General features: G+C 38.5%; 3 protein-coding genes and 2 long non-coding RNA genes across 5 annotated transcripts; 3 read left to right on the forward strand and 2 right to left on the reverse strand.

The window, feature by feature from the left end:
- The first annotated feature begins 260 nt into the window (after positions 1–260).
- LOC148904787 (uncharacterized) lies at positions 261–2,225 on the forward strand. Its single transcript, XM_089024778.1, has 3 exons — positions 261–707; positions 1,036–1,186; positions 1,271–2,225. Exons 1-3 carry the CDS (start codon positions 429–431, stop codon positions 1,348–1,350), a joined length of 510 nt encoding a protein of 169 aa, XP_088880904.1. The 5' UTR covers positions 261–428; the 3' UTR covers positions 1,351–2,225.
- Positions 1,725–2,904, reverse strand: LOC116297922 (uncharacterized). The gene is made up of 2 exons (XR_004197278.2): positions 2,564–2,904; positions 1,725–2,181 (listed from the first exon to the last, which is right to left on the reverse strand). It is a non-coding gene; the product is annotated as an uncharacterized LOC116297922 (long non-coding RNA).
- A 5,958-nt stretch (positions 2,905–8,862) lies between these two features.
- LOC148904788 (uncharacterized) lies at positions 8,863–11,027 on the reverse strand. The gene is made up of 3 exons (XM_089024508.1): positions 10,680–11,027; positions 9,245–9,488; positions 8,863–9,122 (listed from the first exon to the last, which is right to left on the reverse strand). Exons 1-3 carry the CDS (start codon positions 11,025–11,027, stop codon positions 8,863–8,865), a joined length of 852 nt encoding a protein of 283 aa, XP_088880634.1.
- A 5,221-nt stretch (positions 11,028–16,248) lies between these two features.
- On the forward strand, positions 16,249–16,459 carry LOC116291940 (uncharacterized). The gene is made up of 2 exons (XR_004196623.1): positions 16,249–16,306; positions 16,381–16,459. It is a non-coding gene; the product is annotated as an uncharacterized LOC116291940 (long non-coding RNA).
- A 2,659-nt stretch (positions 16,460–19,118) lies between these two features.
- LOC116286627 (uncharacterized) lies at positions 19,119–23,631 on the forward strand. Its single transcript, XM_089024509.1, has 2 exons — positions 19,119–23,038; positions 23,367–23,631. Exons 1-2 carry the CDS (start codon positions 19,119–19,121, stop codon positions 23,629–23,631), a joined length of 4,185 nt encoding a protein of 1,394 aa, XP_088880635.1.

A 23,631-nucleotide genomic window follows, 5' to 3' on the forward strand; every position in this document is an offset into this window, starting at 1 on the left:
CATTCCGTCCGCCATGTTTAAACGAGACCATGAGTCTTTTCGGCCCCAGATGGCCATTGTTCCTGGGAAGGAGTTGATTTGGCGGAATTTTTTCGCGGGATTTTTCAAAACATCTGAAGAAGGCATATATCACAACAAACCAGACAATGAGTTTTCCCAATGAATTTCAAGACAAAAGATACCTAGAAATCAGTGAATCCCCAAACTCTCAGTTAAACTATGTGAAAAAACAAAGAAATCATCATTTAGAAGAAGTGTTTTGCTGGTAAAAAGCTAAAAATCTCTTATTCATCAAACTAAGCAATGTTTCTGACCACCTGACAAGAATAAAAATAATCAACAGCCTTATTCCTGGAAACACTTTCAAACTTCATGAAAAACTTCCAAGTAGAATAAGTAAATTGATTGCAAGAAAATGCTACAATGTAATGCAAGAGGTCAAAACTCTTAACCGAAAAGGCACAAAGAAGGAAAGAGAGAAGTTTCAAGATGACTGTACTATGTTTTCCATACAGTTTGGAGACATTATAAGGGCAAGTGAATGGGAAGAAGAAATCACCACTCTCTCAAGGGAAATTGAAAACTGGAAACTGAAATACAAGAACCTTGAAAATGAAAAGAAAAAATTGTTGAATCACCTACCTGAAAAACTGGACTCCGATGTAATCCAGGGAGAGACAGTAGAAGAAGTCAAAAAGTTGTGGATGGTATGTATGCTAGACTTGGTTTTTTGTATCCTTTATCCATACAGGTGTATGCATGTGTTTTAAGAATTAATCAAGTGAGGTAACTGGGTCAACAGCAATGCTTTTTGTCTCATGTGTATTTCATTTGCATGTATCTATTAAAAACAGCCATTACTTCACCAATTAATATTGTGGTATTATAAGGGATGTTATATTTCAATTACATAACTTCTTGGACCCCACCATCGGCTACTGAATATATGAGCAAGGTATTCTATAAAACCATATCATATATCATTTATATAAAATGTAAATCAATACTAATAGTTAAACTTTGTCATTTTTGAAGATACAAAATTGGATAAATGACTTCACTGCCCTTGGTACTAAGAGAAAAGGCTATCACTTTGAAAATGTTACCTGCTACATGCCCGCAGCTGCCTATCATTTAGGAAACATGATGTCCAAGTACAAAAACATCAAGCAGTTTAGTTGCCAAGGTAGTTTTAAAGCAAGTTATGTAATACAACTTTGAAAAGAAACACTTATCTAGGAAATTTTATTTATTTCTTGTTTATATGTAGGCGTAGAAAATAACAACCACACAGCAAGACCGTTGTCATCAGAAAGTGCCAACAGCATGATCCACCAGCTGAAGTATTAAATGCACAGTATCGCATTAAGAAACTCCAACATAGACAGCGTCTACCTAACAAGTACACTAAACTAAAGCTAACATATTGGATGGAGGAGATCCATGACCAACCCCAAAGGAAGAAGAAAAGGGCTAAATTCTATACCCCTTTTGACTCGCAACCAAATCATGATCCTGTGCAAAAGTGTAATGGTAAAACCAAGCAAAAGCCAAAAGTAGTTAAGAACAAAAAAGCACCCAAGAAAAAGAAGAGATGATGTTTCTAGGATTTTTCATCACAGGAAAAAAGGAGGAAAAAAAACATGATAGGTATTTTTGAATGGGAATTGCATATTAACCATAAAAAAACATGAATGGTTTCGCCGAACAGAAAACCATCATAGTTTATATTGATAACATTCATGATTTATTTTACTTCTTTTCCTGTGATGTATACCCATCTACAGTGTTAATAATTGTTAACTAAGCACCAGTTGCTCTTCTCCTGATTGCAAAAGTAATTTTTTCTTCAAATGCTCTAGGAGTGACTTCAAAACTACCATTGCTTGTTTTGGTATATTTCTTAGTAGAGAATGACAGCAGTGTTCTAACTTTTATGGGGAAGAATATTTTTGTTCCTTGTCCATGGGAATCTATACATTTATCCCAGCTCTCAGGGAAAAATACTGATGGAAAGTCATTTTCGTCCAAAATCTGCCATCCTGCAAAGCTTTCCCTTGAACAAAAACTTAAAGACATCATGCCTGAAGTTTACTGTGACAGGAAGGCTGCTTTTACTTTTTAAGTCTTGCCACTTCATCTAATATGATTTGCTGTGATGGTAATGGACTTTCAAAATACCTGTTGTAATACAATAAATACTATTAATTGTTTTGTTGCTAAAACTCTGTTGTTGTTGTTTTTCTACTCAGAGATCATTGTAAGTAATATATATAAAGTACTCTAAGTCATGCAATGAAGTTTTCGAGATCAAAATTTTTTAAATCAGTTTTAAAATTATAGCCCTATGACGACCATGTGCTTCGGGGGTGAAGTAAACCGGAGTTGTTTATTGTCACTTTTTTGGCTCGTGGTTCAACCATTTCCCAAAAACTCAAATTTAGGATTTAAAATCAAACTTTATTATCTTTAGCTTGATGACAATAATGAAGGGCTATTTCCCAAATGAACTAGAAGAAGCTCGAAGAGTAGTATTAAAGTCAGTCATTGCATTTCAACTTACTTGATGCATTCTGTTGTTATATTTTCTGACGGTTCCCAGGATGCTTCGTATATGGAATAATATTTCCACTTTACCAAATATTCGAGTTGTTTGCCATTGACTTTTCGACTTGATATCAACCTTTCAACCTCATAAAAAGATGTATCACACTTTCTCTTCTTCGAAAGTTCATCGGGCCTAGCTCAGTCGAGTCCGCCATGTTTAAACCCAAATGTACAGATTGATTCGGGTTAAGCGATTAGCCAATCACAATTGTTCAACACAGTGATTTGATTGACCTATGCTAATTTATGCTAATATAGCCGAAAATAAGCTCCGCCTGTTCCGGTTCCATATTTCTGGCTATGGAATACGACATGTACCGCTTTATGGAAGACGGTATTCGCGGCGGTGTTTGCGGACCCAGCAGACGATACGCAAAAGCGACCAATCCCACGGTGGAGTACGACCCGGAGAAGCCAACCACATACATCTTCTACTTAGACGCAAACAACCTCTACGGTTGGGCAATGTCGCGGTACTTACCTGTACGCGACTTCGAATGGGACAACATAAAGCCCATAGAGTTTTACCTAAACGTAGGAAAAGAAGACGACAAAGGCTACGTGCTGGAGGTTGATTTGGAATACCCAGAGCACCTGCACGACGCACACGATGAGTTCCCATTAGCACCAGAAGCAATAGAAATACCATTTAAGCAGCTGAGTCCGCTGCAGAGGGAAATGTGCCCTGGCTACAAACCGTACAGGAAGCTAACGATGAACCTAATAGACAAGAAGAAGTACGTGGTGCATTACCGCAACCTGCAGTTCTACGTGCGACACGGAATGCGTAGTGGCACGAAGATGACATTTATCTTCAAGTAGTGAAAATATTTCATAAGTATAAGCCCAATTGCAGCAAACAAGTGAAATACTTTTCAACACCAGAATATAAACTTCAAATATTGCCACTGTGTAATTTTGTTTTTATTAATTATAGACACATCCAGAAAAAACCCACCATTTTATGTACATTCATTTATGTTTTATTCTAAGAGAGGAAAAACACAGGTGGACATGACATTATCAATATCTTTCAAGTGTGCATGTAAGGATATTGAAATTATGTCACTAAGATCCCAGTTGTAATTCACATGAAAAACATTAACAGCAGCATAAATTATTTAATAGAAAAACTAGTACACTAAAACGAATTCAAAACAGTAATTAATCTATTGTATATTCATTATACAACATAACTTGATATATACACTGGCTCTTCAGGTTTTCTTCAAATGGAGAGAATTGGCAAAAGCTATGAGGGAGAACACATTTGAAGATGGTGAAGATGTGGAGATTGATATATATGGCATGAAGGTGTGGATATAATGCATAAATTGAAAAACAGTTACACATTGCAAAGAAGAAACCTATATATATATATATATACAGCCATTTGCAAAAATTATGGCCACTTCCAATATATATACAAGTATATCAAAAGCATATCACAAATTATGGGATATCCTTCATTATATATTTTTTCGAGTTGTCTATCATTAGGGCTTTCTAAAAAAAATATCAAGAAAGATATCCCGCCCTGTCTGATATACTTTCGATATATTTGTATTTATATTTGAAACACCATAATTTTTGCAAATGGCTGAATATATATATATATATATATATATGTATTTGTACATATATGACGTATATACACCCGTTCAGAAAAATTCTGCGTTTTCAATATATACTTATATATATATACCTTTTGTATTTCCATCAAACGTTTTTGACAGGCAGTGCTTAAATGAACACAAAGACAAACAATAGACATGGAAATGCTTTGTTCAGTGAGGTGAAAATTAGAAAGTCAAGCTGACAACTATTCCATGCAACTACCCATGCCAGCGTAAACAATTTAAGAGCGGATGTCCCTTAAAATCAAACAAAATCAAATTTAGGCAACCAAAGTCAAAAAATGGATTTTGCTCATATTTGGTACATAGTATGAAATAACTCACTTTTAAACGTGGTGAAAAACCGAATTTTTGCGGAGAAAATAGAGAAAATCATTTCTGGCCGTTTTTGGCCTGAAATCAGTAATTTTAATTTTAATTAATAATCAGTAATTTTAATCTTAAAAGAGTGAAGATATGGTATTAAAATGTTCCTCCTGTGCAGAAACACAGTTATGCAGAGAAACTTTGTCCTCGGATATTGTTTAGACAAGGGTTAGAGGTCAATGGCAAGGCAAAATATTGCCTTTTTAATAATTTTGAAAAGGAAAGAATTGAAATGCAATCGCACTGACTTAACTTGTCTCATAAATTTACATTTCATCTCTAAATAGCGATAAATAATTTTCCCATGTGCACCTACTCCAATTCCATTCAAATTCCAGCTACTAAACCCTCGAACAATGACATATCATCGTAATTAAAAACGTATTTGGGTTTTTCACTTTGCGAGCCGCACGATTCTCTAGAAATTTTGCATAAATTTAGTGTGACCTCTGGTTTGTTTACACAACTTGTTCCATCCTTTTATCCAATCTAATTGTCGAATATGCAAGCTAAAAGCTTGTTTTCTTCTTTATTATGCCTAAAGTAACAATATATAGCCCTTCCAGATTGTTTTACCTTTTTGTTTTTGTTGCTGTTTATATTTACGAGGATTAACGTTGTGGACATTGCCGTTACCGTTTAATGATCGTTATTTTAGCTCGTGTCTAAAAGTATGATGAAATGATAAATATTTATTTGAGTTCTATTGCATTCGATCTTAATCGATATACAAGCTACATATACAGAGTACATGGAATACACTATTCATCCTTTTTTGAAATAGCTGTATAATTATCAAATATGTGTAAAAATGCTTTTGTTTAGACTGCATTCTTTTGCCCCTGAACTCAGGATTTTTCTTGTGGGAAAGATTTTTAAACTTAGAACGACTGACAAATACTCCAATGGTTGTGTGACTTTGAAAAAGTAATTACATGACAAATGCCAACGTGGATGTGAGTCAGTGAGAAGCCATATATTTAAATAGTGAGGTAGCTTTATTTCATATAGAAGTAGATAAAAATCATGCATGGCAAATATTTAACTTTTTTTTGTAATAACTGGAGGTGAATGCGGAATTGGTAGGAAAGACAGGTGAAAGACAATGAACCACGTACCTAATTCTCTTGTTTTCCATTGTCTCTATTTGACTATTACACTTTAATTAGTACACTGTTTCGCGGGTTTGTGAGAAACACTGTAATCCTAGTACATAGTGGTGCATAATCCTACCTTGTTGGATTATGTAACCAACTGGATTCCCATAGGCTGCTTTGTAAAACATTAAGCACAGTTGTCAAAAATAAAAATAAATTATTGCAGCTTTGAATCAAAATGAATAAATAGATGCATACCTGAAAAGGGATTTGATCATTCTTGGACATGGATTCCTCGAAACGTATAGGAGTTAGGATCTATCATGATAGCAAAAATAAGAGAACATTCAAAAAGTTTACTATACAGGATTTCCCAGTTTTGAAAGATGTTTCTGCAGTTAAGCAATGTCTCTTTGATACCTATAGTCGCGAAATGACGGATTGTACCTCTTCAAATGACCTAGAACTGGGTTACGTAGGTTATTCCAATGCAAAAACAGTCATTGAAGACGAAAGCGAGTTAAAAAAAGGTTATAACAGTGGCAACCTCCACAAGGACGGTTTTCCTGTCTTTTACTTTAGCAAATGCACCAAGCAGAAGTGCCTCCCAGCTGTCCTTAATGACAACGGTAAATAATATTTTTATATTCTTATTAATATATTCTTATATTCTTATTCTTATTATTAATATCATTATTATTATCACTATTATTATTATTATATATTATATTATATAAAATGTAGTCGTGAATGATATGCTTTCATCAAAATCGGCTTTAACAAAATTGATTGATAGATGACTGTTTTTTTTAATACATGTAGAGTTGTCTGATGAAAGCAACCCACCGAAGGGCGAGGACCATAAAAGAGACGGAAAAGAACCCCTCCAAAAAAAGCAAAAAAGGCGTCTTTCAGAAGATGAGAGAATTAATGCAATCGTGGAGCGCCTCGTGGACAAGCACAAGGACCAATGGTGTAGGGCTGATTACCGACTTTGGGCGGTAACCCTAGTAAGTATTTTGTGTGCTTAATTTCAATATGAAGAATATAACTAGTTTCTGCTAGAATGGTTTTCGCAAAGCTTTCGTAGAAGTACCAAACTGATTTTGCCCCCCCCCCCCCCCCTTCCCTGTACTTTATGACCAGTCCCTTATTCTTTGATTTAGCTCTGATTTTAATTGACATTTATGAGAAGTACGTGATAAAAGATAAGTCAAAAGTTCATGTCAATCAATCCCTTCAATGCTATTTTTTTGATACGGCTCAATGAATAATGAATGTTTTTTGGTGTCATATTAGGGACTGAATTTTTCTCTGCTGTCATAATCTCTTTCTATCCATCAAATTGTGCACTTAAGCTGCATTTCTTATAGATGGTAAGATTCTGAATATTTCAGAAAACTAACGAGAGGATTAGGAGACAGCAGCCAAAACCTTAAAAAATATAATTGTTTCAATTTCCGCCATTATACGCCGACCTCTTAGGGAATATATGATGAAGTACATTACTTGAATCTAGGATAATCAAATGACCATATACCCAAATCCCGTAAAGTTGACGCAATAGTTTTACAAAACGAGCGAGAAACAAAATTTGCAAAACTTGCTACGAACTTGTTGGATTCCACCTCGATTCCTGCATATTTGTGTAAAACAAAACAAAACATTCACATTGTACTTATGCTTGCGTCTCTAGCGAAAACCAGGCTTTATGTTTTATTCATAATTATTATTTATTTTTACAATGTAGGACAGAGGAACACACGATATCTACGAGAAACCCCCACCTTTTCCTCATTTTGGTGGCAGCGAGAAGAAGACCAGAGTGGGAAATAAGCTGGAGGAGACAATCGTAAATGCAGTAAATGCATTCACAAACGCAACGTGTGCATCATCAAGCAGTGTGACAAGTAGCTATCAGTCAACTTTGCCAATAACATCTACACTTCAGGTATCTCATGAAAACAACAATTTCAATTTATAGAGTCACTTCAATGAAGTAATGAAATACTAAGAAATAGGAATTAGAGTGGTTTAATTAACACGAGAAACAAAGTGTACTAATTAGAGTGTGATAGTCAGATTATCGCAATAGAAAACAAAATAATTTGAGGGTATATGTAATAACACTATATTTTAAATACGCTAAAATGTATTTCACGGGTTTATGAAAACCACTCATCAGTCTAGTGTTTGTGCGCTAAGAGACTGTTAGTAGACCCTAATAGCAACGTTATTTATGAGATTTTAGTTCAAGCGTTTGTTGACTTTCTGATTTTATCATGATTATCCTTTTCCAATTTTCAGGTAAGGAAAGAGCTTCTTGACCAGTTAAAGACCCTAAATGATTTACGAAAAGATGGTATTTTAACAGAAGAAGAATTTTCCTGTCAAAAAGCAGCAATGCTAAAACAACTTCAAAAACTCACATAGATTTTCAGTTTCATTCAGACTATAATGTAATAGTATAAAATGAAAGTTTAACTAAAAAAAACAACCTCATTTTTACGATGGTATCACTTAATAGCCAGTGGCTAACAAACCTGTGGCCCTCGCTCCAGGATCGAATTGGAAAACCGGAGAACCCGGAGAAAAACCCTCCAAGCACAGGAGAGAACCAACAAACTCTACTCACATACGACACCGAGCCCGGGGCTCGAACTCAGGGTCGCATTTGTAAGAGCCGCGCGTTCTCACCGCGCAGCGCCACCCGTGTTTGCCTAAATATTCATTGTAAAACATCTTTTACAGGAGTTCTTTAACTCTTTTCATTGTTCTTTGCTCTTCCTAATTACATTCTCATGGGAAGTTCGACGTTTGAAACGGGCCTAATTCATTGTTTTGCCTTCATTTGACTATTGAGACATTGATTCTTTATGGTAGTGCTATCGCCCTATAACATTTACAAGATTACTGACGAAATTAATCGTCCTGGCAATCGTTATATTTTAAAATGTGCAAAAGAGAAACAAAAGGTTTGATTTTGTATGAAAAAAAGTTTTCAACTTAAACTAATGTGTTTGTATTACTATCTGTACATATAGTTCTCGAGCTCTCACCGTCTAATTGTTAATTATTTGGATTTCACTGTTCTAGTGGATACATTTAGTACTGAGTACTGAGCTCAAGAAATAAAAGATAAAAACTACGTTAATTTAGTATCCACAGTGTTGGTACAAATTTTGAACATCGTTTGCTGACACGTTTAGAAATGCTGTTAGAATGAGATTTTTCATGTCTTGTAACGGCGCTATCATATAAAGTCCATCGTTTTCACGAATGTAGCTCTTAACAATGCTAAATACCCCTTCAATAGGATTTAACTCAGGACTATAAGGTGGCAGAAACAATATATGAGCCCCAGTATTTCGTATGATTTGTTCAACTTCAAACATATGGTGAACAGCATGGTTGTCTGTAAAAAAAAAAAAAAAAAAGAAAGAGGAAATATACTCAATTAAGATAGCACTGATACAACGCAGCAATTTTAAGGTTGTACATATTTCAGAAATGAAGCACGAGTCAAACGTAACTTACCCATAATGACAACAGAGTTAGGATTATATCCATTGTAAGGTATAAGGTATGGTGCAACTTCCTCTCTTAAATACCTTAAAAAACGTCTCCCGTTAAAGTTTTGTCTTATGAGGCGTACAGACAACAGCCCTCTACAAGTAATAGCAGCCATAGCTGTGATCCGTGGTCCCCAGTTAGGAACACATCTCCCTTGAGCGGGAAATCCTATTGCGCTATTGCCATAGTTACGTGTTATGTTTCTATCCTAATGATAAATAATAATAAATACTAGATGAATGAATGCATGCATGCATGGAAGAATGGATGGATGAATGAATGGATGGATGAATGAATATATAAAAAAATAAATGGATAAAAAGAATATCTTAGAGATAGAGAGCATCTACCTATTTTGATTAACTACATAAGAAACAAATAGAAATTGTCATATGAAAAAAAAAAAACAATAAGACAGAAGAAAAATGGAAAAAATATTTATTAACTGAGATGTAAAAAATTAATTGATAACTTACAAAAAATGATTCGTCCAGGAAAACGAATTCCCCAGGTCGATAGACAGAAACATTCTGTTTGTAAACCCGTATTATTTCCGGTCTCTTTTGCAATGCTACTTTTTTCAGCTGCAACAAAATAGTTTTTTTTTCAGAAGACAAAACGAGAAGCTTATTCAGTTGGTTGAGCATGTGTATCATAGAGTACATGCAATAAATCCCTGAAGCAATTTCTAACTATTTAGGGCGTAACAATAGAGTGCAAACAGTAAAACCGCGAAACTTTAATGATTAAAGCAAGATTGTACAAATTTGTACAAATTCATTGGTTTTCTGTTGTTTGAATCGCACTAATTAGTGCAATATAGTAAAATATCTACCGACGTTTCGGAAGTTAGTCTTTCCTCGGAGCAAAAGAGGAAAAGAGATCAATCAAAATAAAGTCTGCTACTAACTAGTTGTCTACTAACTATTTCTCGGGCTAAGTGTAATCACTCTTGTTATGTGCTCCAACACCATGCCTTATTATTCCCAGATGAATCAATGAAAACCGAGAATAATTTTATTCGATAAGAATTGTCCGAATTACGTGAACATGAAACGCTAATGACATTTTGTAGTCTGTGTTACAACAAGTTTCCAGATCAAAATTAGCCGAAACGTTTGCAAAAATGCACCACGATCTCGAAGTTGTGAAGTCTATATAGTACTTTAATTTGTAATACGCTTACTGTTTTTTTTTTAAGGGCAAAGTACAATAAATTCACCCCAGTAGCCTATATTTTTAAGTAAGTTACCATTTGGTTAGTGATCTAAATAGTCTGAAAGTTGAATATAATACCCAGAAATATTTATTTTGAAATATTTTAACATTTGATTCAAATAAGTCCATTTATACGTTTTCTATATCACGCTATAATAAATTGCTAAAACTTGCTTCTTACTCGTTTACGTGAGTATCCATTGCGCCTCAATACATAACGAATACTTTCGGCTTCAACTGTTGAACCAGTTACTCGATTTATGTGCTCACAGATTTCTTTCAAGTAAGCTGAAGGATTTCTCAGCACATATTCCATCAATATATATAGCTGCGGGAATGACAGCAAATTCGAGATATCTGGCCTTCCGATTCTAGAATGAATTACATTACCATATCGTTTAAACCTATTAGAGATCCTTAAAACAGTGTCCTTAGAAACCCGAAGTCTTCTGGCAACAACAGAAGCTCTTATTCTGCGACCTATGTACATATCTATTATGCGCCATCTTAAATCTTCACTGTAAACCATGTTCATTCAAAGATTGCAACAAATAGTAAACTGATTTTGATGACCATGCTTTTTATGCACTCGGTAAACAAACATAGGAGGCTGACAACTTTCTAATTTTCACCTCACTGAACAAAGCAAATCCATATCTATTGTGTTTCTTTGTGTTCATTTAAGCACTGCCTGTCAAAAACGTTTGATGGAAATACAAAAGGTATATATATATAAGTATATATATTGAAAACGCAGAATTTTTCTGAACGGGTGTATATACATATATATATTTATTTATAACATATATACTTAGCGCCATACTGTTACAATCGTTTAAAAATTCATTTGTAGCCTAAAGAATGGGGCTACTTGTTAAGAGAACTGTTTGGAAATAGATTGGGAACTGGTGACTATGGGCACATGACCATCGAACATACAGCAATGCTCTTTAAAAGATTTATCTCTTTTAAAAACTACTCCAATCAAGGTTTTGAAGCTCTGCATCGCTTACAAAGGCAGGTGTACACTCGTGCCACAAACCATGATGCAAAATCACCCTGACAATCTTGTAAGTACAGTGTATGGATTAACATACATCACTTGAGACTGTAACCCCATGAATTTGAATTGAATTAACCATTTTAATTATTTTCAGTGGAAGACATTCTGGTGCATCATTACACTGAGAAGTTACTTTTCTTTCGTCTGTGTGTCAATGAGGCACTTGATTGCTATGATAAAGGTATACTTAGAATAAATTAAAACATTTTTACCTTTAAAACAAACTACGCCTATTATTTAAATGCAAAAATGTAAAATCTATGATCTATGATCTATTATAACAGTAGTTATAGTAAATAATTTTCCTCTAAATGTCTAGTAGGAAAAGCAGCAGTAGCATGCACTAACATATAACAAGAATAACATTTAGATGTTTATATTTGCAGGAAAAGAGCTCAAGTTCCGTGGCTGTGGGTGCACTCTTGCAAATGCACCCAAAATCAATGATGAAGATGTAAATAGGTTATCTGCGATGAAAATCCTGATGGAAAAAATGCTGGGACGTGACTTCTTTGAGTATCATTTTGATAAGAATTCTGGTGTGAAGATTGTTAAAGAGATGGTTCCTACATTTGCATATGAGCACAGTAAATGGGAAGAAAACTACGAAACTCTTATCCTTGAAGTCATCAGTCAGAAAGAAATCGAAAGCCAAAAAGGTCCTGTGAAAAAGAAAACAAGAAAATCCCTATTTGACTGCAGTATAACAAAGGATGATAGCTTACCATTAGCGAACGAAAACAAGTCAGGAGAAAATATGACAACATATGCCCAAAACCACCAGGACCACATGAGCAAGAACAAGAACAAGATTGAAATCTCATCACCTACAAGCCAATCAAAAAAATCAAAAACTGACATTCAAACATCAAACAAAGCCAAATGCATACTGCCATGCCCTGTGAATTCAGCATCATCTACATATGACCTGAGAATTTCAAAGTCAGGCAGTAAGGCAACCCGTTGTCAGCTGGCAATCTCATTCTACCAGCAGTAAAACAAATTGAGGATAAAGCAATTGCAGTAATTACCAACCCACACCAACAAGTACTCTTTGATCCTTTTAATGCTACCAATCGTCCCTCAAAACTATCAATTGAACATGCTGAAAGGCTTTTAGCCAAGTTAAGAAATAATGAAAGCCAAACACATATTTATGGTATCACCTTTGGCAACATTGGAACATTTGCTGTTGACTCTCTTTCAATCCTCGACAAGTTTTGTACAATTTCTGAAATCAGGCATGATGTAATTTCAGAAATACAATGGCTCAACATAGATGATGGACTCAGTGCAAAAGAAAAACAGGATTTATGTTCAGCATTGTTAGATAATGAACCATCGACGGTGATAACAAAGGTATGCATTGGCTCTAATACAAGAGCAGTGGATACAACATCCTTTGCATGTCTTGTTGGGGAAAGGTATGTGGACAATATGATCATTGACGTTTGTCTCAACAAGTATATGTGGGATTTAAAAGCCCAGAAAGCCTCCAATACACTGGTATTTCCCACTTCAGTGTGGACATGGGAATCTGGAAATGACCAAGCACATCTCAAATCACAAATTGAGACTTGTGTCATTCACTGCAGAACATCTACAACATACAACCTGCAAATCATCATACCTGTTTATATGGATGTGCACTGGGGTATTGTCTTTGTGGACTTCTGCTTTGGACAGATCTATTTCGACGATGGCTTAAACCGAAATGTACCCAGAGGTTTGCTCAAATCACTGCAACACATCTTAGATGTTGTACATGAGGTCAATTTTCAGCGACTAGGAATGCCTAGGCAGAATGCAATGGAAGCAGTTAAAAACAACCAGGGCAGTGGAAGCTGTGGCATTGGCGTAATTCTTGTTGGAAAAGATCTAATGTCAGAGGGTAACAATGCCCTTGGCAATTTTGAATGGAGTTTTGGCAGGAGTCGATTCCTAAGAAAAAAGCTTATGCTCCAGATTTTAAAATGGGCATAGTAGTCAGTGCACTAGCTTGGTATTGCATGAAAAGTACTTGAATTTTCATCAACTAATGCAGAACTTTATATTCTATGATATGTTTGTAAACCTTTTTCTTAAGATTTTTTTCTGAAGTATGAAATTTGGGAGAAATTATCAACACAATAATTCCATCTGTTCTTAAGGTGACTCGCCCGAGAGCAGTGCGACAAAGTTACTAGGTGATCCGCCCGTAAATCGTTCATGGAATTATTGCATGGTGATAATAATTGAAGAATGAAATTTAGGAGAACTTATCAACACCACAATAATTCCATCTGTTCTTAAGGTGACTCGCCCGAGAGCAGTGCAACAGAAGTTACTAGGTGATTCGCCCGTAAATCTGTTCATGAAATTATTGCATGGTGATAATAATTGAAAAATGAAATTTAGGAGAAATTATCAACACCACAATAATTCTATTTAATTTACATTCTAGTTAACAACATGTACATATAATGTAAGACTTACTGAAGGTATGCGTGCGGAAGAAGCCCTTTATAGTCAATTAAACAGAACTGGCTCACCTTTGTAGTCAATTGTTTGTTCTTAGCCATAATTCATGGACTACGTATTTACTGGATACCCTGGGTTCCATAGGCCCAGGGCCTCTGGAATCCAGGGTATTACTTGGACTAATTAAAGTTACGATTTGTACCATTCGTACGTACCATTGCTAGTACATGGAACCTGACCTTGCTGTACGCCGCAGGTAGCCCAAAAGCAAAGGTAAGTTTTTCATCTAGGTATGATATTGAAATAGTTTTTTTACCATAAACGATTTTGTTTTAACACTTTTTGTTGAGTTCTTCATTTAAAACCCTGATGATGGACCACTGTCCCAAAAGCTCGGTAATTAACATCGCTTTTACGGTTAGAACAAACTAGTTAAACAATTTCAAGGATATTCATCCACAGCTAACGGCGCATTGTTGGGAACCATTTCAGAAAATAAAAACGGAATATAGAGTGCATTTAGTCATACGGTTTATAGATCGGTTATTTACTCATTCTGTGTTTGAATATACGGTACTTCCGTAGATCAAACTGATATACCCCGAACGCCCTTCCCTCCCAATTTCATGAACTAAATACTTTCATATACTTTAGTATACAACTAAACCCAAATAATCGAAGAAACGTTTCTCGTCCCCGCCCGCTTAAATTTTTTGGGTCGCATGATTTTTTTAATTATTTGATATTTAGGAAATCGACACTAACGAATAGAGGTTCCGTACAACTAAAGAACAAAATTACGAGAGCTTTCACGAAGGCTAAGTCATAAAGAAATATAAATAGCTTTTTTATATTGAAATATTATCCAAAGTGTACTTTATTTTGTCTCCCTCGGGAGAGTCACTATTGCACCCCGTTGCCATCGATTCACGTGCTTAAAGTGCACCAAACCCCTTGTACAATACTTTCAGTATTGTTTCTACATGAAGTGAATAGTCGAATGGTGATATACTTCTTCATTTGAATGTGCGTCTTTAAGTTATGCAGGTTTATACTTGCAATATGTTAATGACTGTGACCCAGGCTTCATTAAGGCAGGGGTCGCACTAGGCAAAAAAGTGTTTTTAAGTGCCGATTCTGTCATCACTTAACGAAAATAAATGCGACCCCGTTTCTGCCAAAATTTAGTGCATTCGCCAAAATCTTCAAAGAAGCCGAAGGGCTGCCTCAGGACAGCCTAAAATTTAGAAAAGCAAACAGACCTATTGTTTTAGTGTTTAAAGTGTCAATCTTCTCGTCATATCACTGGTATCATGTATCCTTTGAAGCATTCACTTTGGCGGGAGATTGCATCACTTGACCTTTAAAAGTGAGCAATAATGAATCGTCGAAACGCTTTTCAGCCGGTTCCAAACTGCAGTTTTTATGATTCGGGATATCAATATCATCCAGACCCATACCAAATGTATCAAAGCCAAAGCTACATGAATAGCTATCAATTTAACCCAGCTTTTGTGACAGAGCAGAGCTATGATCAACGACAGACGGAATCTCCGATTTCAAACTCGAGCACAACTTCAAGCTCAGATCATGTCCAAACTACTACTACTTCCAATGAGAAAAAGCCGGCCTCTAAAAGTGCCCAAAAGCCGGCACAAAGAAGTAAAAAATCTTACGACACATGGCCGCAAGACCACCAGAAACTACTGGTACAGCTATGGGCCGAGCATCACTGAGTCGCTTGAAAGCAAAGATGCAAGGAACACATGGCGGAAATCTGCGAAAAGCTAAACGAGCGTGCAGAGATAAACAAAACCGTAGAGAAGTGCAAGAAGAAAATGGCGTATCTAATAGACAAGTACAAGAACGCAAAAGAATGGAATAAAAAGCAAACTGGCGGGCATAAGCGAAAAAGCCTTTTCTATGACAAATTCGATGCAATACTTGGCTGCAGGGATGTTGTCACGATGCACAAAGTGTCTGAGGCCAGGACAAGCTCGCCAACGCTGAACACCTCAAGCAGTAGCATTACGGATGACGATACATAAGTCGTACCCGCAAAGAAGGAAGAGAAAGTGGCAGAAAAACAAGCCAAGCGAAACGAAAGGAAGGGGAAAAAGAGGAGGGCCTACGAAAGCGATGGAGATGAAGGAGATGAAGAGCGCAAGGTATTCAGCGAAAGCTTGAAGAGTTTTTGTAAGATTAATAATTTCCGCAGACTAGAGGTCCCGCAGGCGCCATAAATATTTAACATCAAGAATCAGTCGAGCGTGCATCATTAACTTGTAAGTAGTTTTCTTTTTCCTTTTTAATTTGCCCCTTTTTGTGAAGCTTATTAATTATAAGTTGTTTGTTGTAGCGAATCGTACAATCTTCCGTGTAATTGTCGAACAATTGTCAAGCTGGAGCTAATAAATACGTATGTTGGAGTCAATGTGTACGAAGGCTCGACTATTTATGTAGTTGGAAACTACATTCATTCGAAGTTAATGTTATTTATCATTGACTTTGGTTATCGAAATCGCCGAAATTATCTAAACTAGAAGATGTACGACCAGGATGGAAGAGATTTGGATGAATTTGGTGAAGATTTAAGAGAGAGATTTGAGAGAGTAAAATCAGTCCACGAGCAAGTACATGAGGAATCGCACGTGCGACACAGGGAGCCCAACCAGAAATTCCAAGAAATCAAGGGAGCAGTGTCAGCAAAACCAAGCGTAGAGAATGGTGGAAAAGAGGTGACATGGCCATCATTAACGCAAGATTTAGTTGGTTTTGGTGCTGAACAACGAGAGCCCGATGTTAGAAGATCTTCGAGAGTTAGAGAACCAAAGAAATTTGGCGAAGAAGAAGTCAGAGCCGAACGAGCGATTCGGTATAGACGTAGTAGATCAGGATATCTTGGAGAGCTGAGGAAGAATTGGAACAGAGTACAAGAATTGATGAAGAGCCCTGAAGTCGACGTGGTAACACTAGAAGATAGTGTCCAAAAGTACAACGAAGCGTTCAGGAAGTTTGTCGATGCCCACGAGATATGTATGGAGATTGAAGATGACGAAGAGAGGAGAACACTGTTAATGGATAGTTATGAAAACCAGAGAGACATGAAGTGGGAGATAGAAAACTTGTTGAATGAGTGGAGAGCCAACAAGCAAAGACCAAAGTCCCCATCCGAATCTGGATTCAGTCGTGCTTCTAGTTCGTCTAGTATAAAAGAGAAAACGAAATTTATGGAAGAAGCGAGACTTAGAGTAAATGCGCTGAAGCAGAAACAAGATTTAGATCGCCAAATGGAGCAGATAGAGAAGCAAAAGGCAGAACTTAGCAGAAAAATCGAGCTGATAGACGCGGAAACCCAGGCGAAGCAGGCTGCTCTAGAATTGATGCTAGAACAATACGTTACGGAAGAAAACGTTGAACATTCCCGTTGGGAAAGCGAGAACCACATTGAGATAACGCCCCAGCTCAGCCGCCCACGGCCTCAATCCCCATTGAAAAGAGATGACCAGTATTCCAAGAAAACTTTCGTACCTGTAGTGACTAGTGAATTCGCGATGAAAGGTACGCACATGCAGGTTCCTGATCCACTTCCATCGTGTCACCACCCCATTCCCAGTGTTTATACTAATTGTTGTTATACGAGCCAGAAAATGGCGTCGACACCCGTTACCCTTACAGAGAAACTCACTAGCTCGCCGCAAGTGAGCCAAGGGATGGCGCTGAGAGCATCGGCGTCGCCGTATGTTCCAGCTGTTCAGAATCCAACGCCGACAGAGTTTCGTCCCTCGTATACCCCTCCATCACTACCCAGAGAAAGTTCCATGGTAGACGCTTGGACGACGATAGCGCAAGCAATCAAACAAGGTCCGTCCCTACCGAAAGTGGAATTAATGAAGTTTAGTGGAGACCCCCTGGAGTACGCAGAGTTCGTTACGAATTTCAAGGATAACATCGAAAGTCAAGTGTCGGACGAGTTGCAGAGACTTACCCGTTTACTAGCACAATGCGTAGGAAAGGCGAAGAAAGCAATTAGAAGCTGCGTGAACCTCCCGGTTTGCGAAAGATACGTTGAAGCGTGGCGAACTCTACATCAGAACTTTGGACAGCCGCACATGGTAGCTGAATCTCACGTCAGGAGACTGAAAGAGATTCTGATCAGAAGAGCTGACGCTAGCAGCCTGATGGAGTTCGCGAGGAAGTTGGAAGACGCAAGGAGAGTGCTTACTAACATGGGTTTCAGTTATTCAAGTCGCTTGGACAACGAAGAGACCATAGTCATGCTGATGAGAAAACTGCCAGACGAAGGCTTAAAGAGGAAATGGGCCGACAAAGCTGGAGATCTTATCAAGATAAAGGGCAGAGCTGAGTATGCAGACTTCGTCCAGTTCGTTAAGAATACAGCGGACAGAATTAACAACAGATACGGACAGGAACTAAGGGTGACTTCCTCGACGACAGAAAAGGAAAGAAGAGATCCAAAGAAAGAAAGATCTGACCAAAGATATAAAGTCACGACCTTAGCAGCCGTTCAAAGTGATCAGAGCCAATGCCCATCTGCAATCGCTCACAAATGCCCACAATGTTCAGGACCTCACGGAGTTTGGAGATGCTGGAAATTCAAAAGTTCTTCTCTAAAAGATCGTCTTAAGACGGTGAAGCAACACGGTCTCTGCAGAGCCTGCCTTGAAGAAGGACAATGCGCCAAGTCGTGTACAAAGGGATTCAAGTGTAGAATCTCAGGATGCGGTAAGGAGCATCACTACTTGATTCACATCGAAGACAGCGAAGGAGATCGCGTGAAAGACAACAGCAATTCAACTCGGAAGAGCGTCGAAAGAAATGTACAAGTAAGAGAGGCGACATCAGGGAGTCAGGAAAGAACAAACTGTAAAGACAACTAGTCAGTCAACGCCTTCGACCGTCTGCCCAAATGCTATAGTAGTAGAGCCAAGTGATCCCGTCACAGTCAGCGCACTAGAAGTTTGCAGACCGAAAGTATGCTTCAAGGTTGTACCTGTCAAGGTCAGCACCCCTCAGAGTGACAAGCAGATCATCACATATGCATTCTTTGACAGTGGTTCGGACGCAACCCTCTGTATGGAGAGCTTAATAGACGAATTAGAGATCAAAACCAAGAGGCAAGCAAGATTTACGATGTCTACCGTCAATTCGCAGGAAAGGAAATGCGGATATGAAATAGACTTAAAAGTAGAATCTTTGGCTGGAGACGCACACTTCCGTTTAGAGAACGTACTGACCACGAGACATCTTCCTGTTCTGCCGAAGCATGTGGCGACCAATGAAGAAATAAAGAAATGGCCGCACCTTAAAGATCTTACCCTAAGAGAAATCGACAGAAGAAGGGTAACCATCCTCATCGGTAGCGACCGTCCAGATATTATAGAGAAAGAACTGGATAGAAGAGAAGGTGGTATGGGAGAGCCTTTTGCGGTGAAAACCCCCTTTGGTTGGACTGTCTATGGACCTATAGTAGAATCTACAGTAAGTCAAGTGAATGTGAGTCTTACTAGCACCGAGCACGAGAAGCTAAACCTTCAAATAGAACGCATGTATAACGACGAGTTCGGGAACTCTTATAATGACGCAGATGAAGGTATGTCCATCGAAGACCACAGAGCGAAAGATATTATGGACAAATCAGTAAAGTTAATTGATGGACATTATCAATTAAGACTTCCATTTCGTCAAGATCGCCCGATTCTTCCAGATAGCCGAGCGACCGCGGAAAGGAGATTAGAATGGTTGAAGAAAAGGATGCAGAAAGATGAAAAATTTAAAGAGAAGTACAATCAAGTCATGGAAAAGTACAAAAGTGAAGGTTCTTCGAGGGAAGTGCTGGAAGAGGAACTCCATAACCTGAAACCAGTATGGTACTTGCCTCACCATGCAGTTTGGCATCCGAGGAAACCAGAGGAACCGCGAGTAGTGTTCGATTGCGCCGCCAAGAGTGGAGGTACTTCGTTGAATGAACAGTTACTTCAAGGACCAGAGAATACAAGTCCGTTGATTGAAGTAATCCTAAGATTCAGAGTGAACGAAGTTGCTGTGGCAGCAGATATTAAGAGAGTGTTTCATCAAGTCGACGTAGTGCCAGAGGACCGCGGCGCATTGTGTTACCTATGGTGGCCAAACGGAGATTTAACTAAAGAACCCAAAGTTCACCAAATGCTCGTACATAGATTTGGTGCAACATCATCGCCGAGCATCGCTGGATATGCACTGAGAAGAACCGCAAAGGACAACGAGCACGACTTCATGCCAGAGACCATCGATGCTGTGTATAAAGATTTTTACGTTGACGACTTGTTGAAATCGTTTGCTGATGTTGATCGAGCTATACGAGTGAGCAAGCAGTTACAGACCTTGCTAGCTAGAGGAGGATTCAAGTTAACAAAGTGGATGTCCAGTCATCGCCAAGTTTTGTCAGAATTTGCAGTAGAGGAACGCGCACCAGCGATCAAGGACTTAGATTTAGCGTCAGAAAGTCTACCTGTAGATAGAGCCCTGGGAATCCACTGGGACGTAGAACAAGATACCTTTAACTTAGTTACGAGTAGCAAGGCACATCCGGAGAATCGAAAGGGCGTCCTGTCATCAGTTGCAACTGTTTATGATCCCCTCGGGTTTGCAAGCCCTCTTCTCCTACCTGGTAGAGAAATAAATCAAGAACTTTGCCATAGGAGATATGACTGGGACGAGAATCTCCCACCAGATATACTTGCCAGTTGGATAGAATGGAAAAAAGGACTTGCAAGTTTGAAAGATCTAAGTATTCCACGTTGCTTCAAACCAAAGAACTTTGGTACTGTAGTAAGGGCGGAGCTCCACCATTTTGCTGACGCTTCACAAGAACATGGTTACGGAACGGTTTCCTACCTGAGACTGATAAACGAAAGAGGTCAGATTCATTGTAGCTTTGTGATGGGAAAGTCTCGTGTTAGACCTTTGAAGAGCACAATGACCGTACCCAAGCTGGAACTTACAGCCGCAACCCTGCTTGTTCAGATGAATAAGTTGATTGTCAGAGCGTTGCAAAGAAGACTCAGGATTGACAACGTCAGTTATTGGACAGATTCTATTATCGTTCTTAGATACATCTTCAACGAAGTGAGAAGATTTATCACCTTCGTCGCAAATCGTGTTGCCATTATTCGACAAGAATCGGTTCCAGAACAGTGGAAACACGTAAGATCCGAGCTTAATCCAGCTGATTATGCTTCAAGAGGGATCAAGGCAACAGAATCAAGAAAGCTGCAGATATGGACACAAGGACCAGAGTTTTTGTGGACGGAAGAAGAAGAATGGCCTCCACAGCCACCAGAGATATCGGCAACATTGTCAGAAACGGATGAAGGAGTTAAGAAGGAGAAAGTGACAGTCGGAGCAACGACGCTGCAGAAGGACTTTTGGGACTCACTGTTTCGCAAGTACTCGACCTGGAACAGGCTAAGAAGAGCAGTTGCATGGCTCATCAGAGCTGTTCGTAAGTTGATTGAAGCTTGGCCGCGTAAAGCTGAGCGCGACAGCGCCAAGAGCTTGCGACCCAGTCAGGAGACTTTGTCAGTTTCGGAAGTTGAAACAGCGGAGAGAAGAATCGCGAGATTCATCCAGAAGGAGTCGTTCTTAAACACTCAAGACAGTGAAGTAGGAATCTTGAGCAAGGAAGTTAAAGAACGATTCATCCACCTGAAGCCAATTTTAGAAGACGGAGTGATTCGGGTAGGAGGGAGATTGGATCGTTCACATCTGTCCTATGATGCGAAGCATCCCATCATCTTGCCTGGAAAACATCCAGTAACAGAGCTGATAATACGTCATTATCACTATCGCAATGGTCACGTTGGAACCAATCAAGTATTAGCCGAGATACGACAACGTTTTTGGATAGTAAGTGGAGTGTCGTCGGTTGGAAGAGTCTTACGCAAGTGCCACGAATGCAGGCGTCAGAATGCTAGGATGGGAGAACAGATTACAGCTCCACTACCTGAAGTGAGATCGTCTTCGGACGGACAAGAACTAGTCTATCCGTTTGCCGCAGTCGGCTTAGACTACTTTGGACCGCTGTACGTCAAAATTGGACCAAATACAAGATCCAAGAGAGATCCTGCCTTGAACAAGCGATACGGTTGCATATTCACGTGCCTAAGGTACAGAGCAGTCCACATCGAGGTGGCACAAGACTTATCTACTGATAGTTTTATCAACGCAGTGATACGTTTCGTTAGTAGACGTGGACCCCCAAGAATCATATACAGTGATAACGGCACTAATTTCAAGGGAGCAGAGTTAGACGTCATCAAAGCAATGAAGACGTGGAACCAAGATCGGATACAGAACGAGCTGAATCAAAGAGATGTACAGTGGAAGTTCAATCCTCCCGCAGCGAGTCACCAAGGTGGCGTTTGGGAACGTCTTATCCGATCAGTCAGAAGAATTCTACACTCCATGTTAGGAGAGCGTCTTGTAAATGATGAAACGCTTCACACATTCTTAACAGAAGTAGAGAAGATCATGAATGACAGACCCATAACGAACGTCTCAAGTGATCCCCGAGATTTAGAGGCACTCACACCAAACCACATATTGCTACTCCGCAAGAACACATCCCTACCCCCAGACGAGATAAAGGATGTCGACAAATATAAAGCAAGATGGAAGCACGCCTACCTGTTAGCAAACGAGTTCTGGCAGCGATGGACAAAAGAATACCTGCCGATGCTGCAAGAGCGACAGAAATGGCTACGAGAAAAAGCTAATTTCAAGGTTGGCGACTTAGTCCTCTTAGCAGACAAGAATACCCCAAGAGGTCAATGGCCAAAGGCATTGATTCAACAGACAATGCCGGATAACGACGGAGTTGTAAGACAAGTGATCGTGAGGACGGCCGATGGAGAGTACAGCCGAGACGTGCGAAAGCTTTGTATGCTAGAAGAAGAATTATTGAAGACCAAGACTGAAGCCGAGGACCAAGCAAGAAGCAGTCCGCAGAAGAAAGAGTAGCCACAAAAGTGAACACGAAGGAATGAAAGCATTCAAGACTTGAACTGTTTATAATTAAGTTACAAGAGACGTTAAAAGTGTTAAGTAATTTAGTAAATGATTGTGTTTAGATGGGCAGAAAAGACCCAGAATAGTCTTTGGCGGGGGAGCGTGTAAGATTAAGAATTTCCGCAGACTAGAGGCCCCCCAGGCGCCATAAATATTTAACATCAAGAATCAGTCGAGTGTGCATCATTAACTTGTAAGTAGTTTTCTTTTTTTTCTTTTTCCTTTTTAATTTGCCCCTTTTTGTGAAGCTTATTAATTATAAGTTGTTTGTTGTAGCGAATCGTACAATCTTCCGTGTAATTGTCGAACAATTGTCAAGCTGGAGCTAATAAATACGTATGTTGGAGTCAATGTGTACGAAGGCTCGACTATTTATGTAGTTGGAGACTACAGTTTTAAAGAAAGTGGAGAAAAACTAGGCACTTTCATGGACAATTTTGCTCAAGCACAGCAACAACAAACAATGATGAATCAGTTTCTTGGTGCAATGACACAGTTCATGAAAAAAGCTAGTGAGGAGAAACAAGACAAATCCTCATAA

The sequence above is a fragment of the Actinia tenebrosa genome, unplaced genomic scaffold (genome assembly GCF_029948245.1).
Source record: "Actinia tenebrosa isolate PJP-AT-01 unplaced genomic scaffold, QUT_ActTen_1.0 PGA_scaffold9__36_contigs__length_13948895, whole genome shotgun sequence".
In the NCBI taxonomy this organism is placed as follows: domain Eukaryota; kingdom Metazoa; phylum Cnidaria; class Anthozoa; order Actiniaria; family Actiniidae; genus Actinia; species Actinia tenebrosa.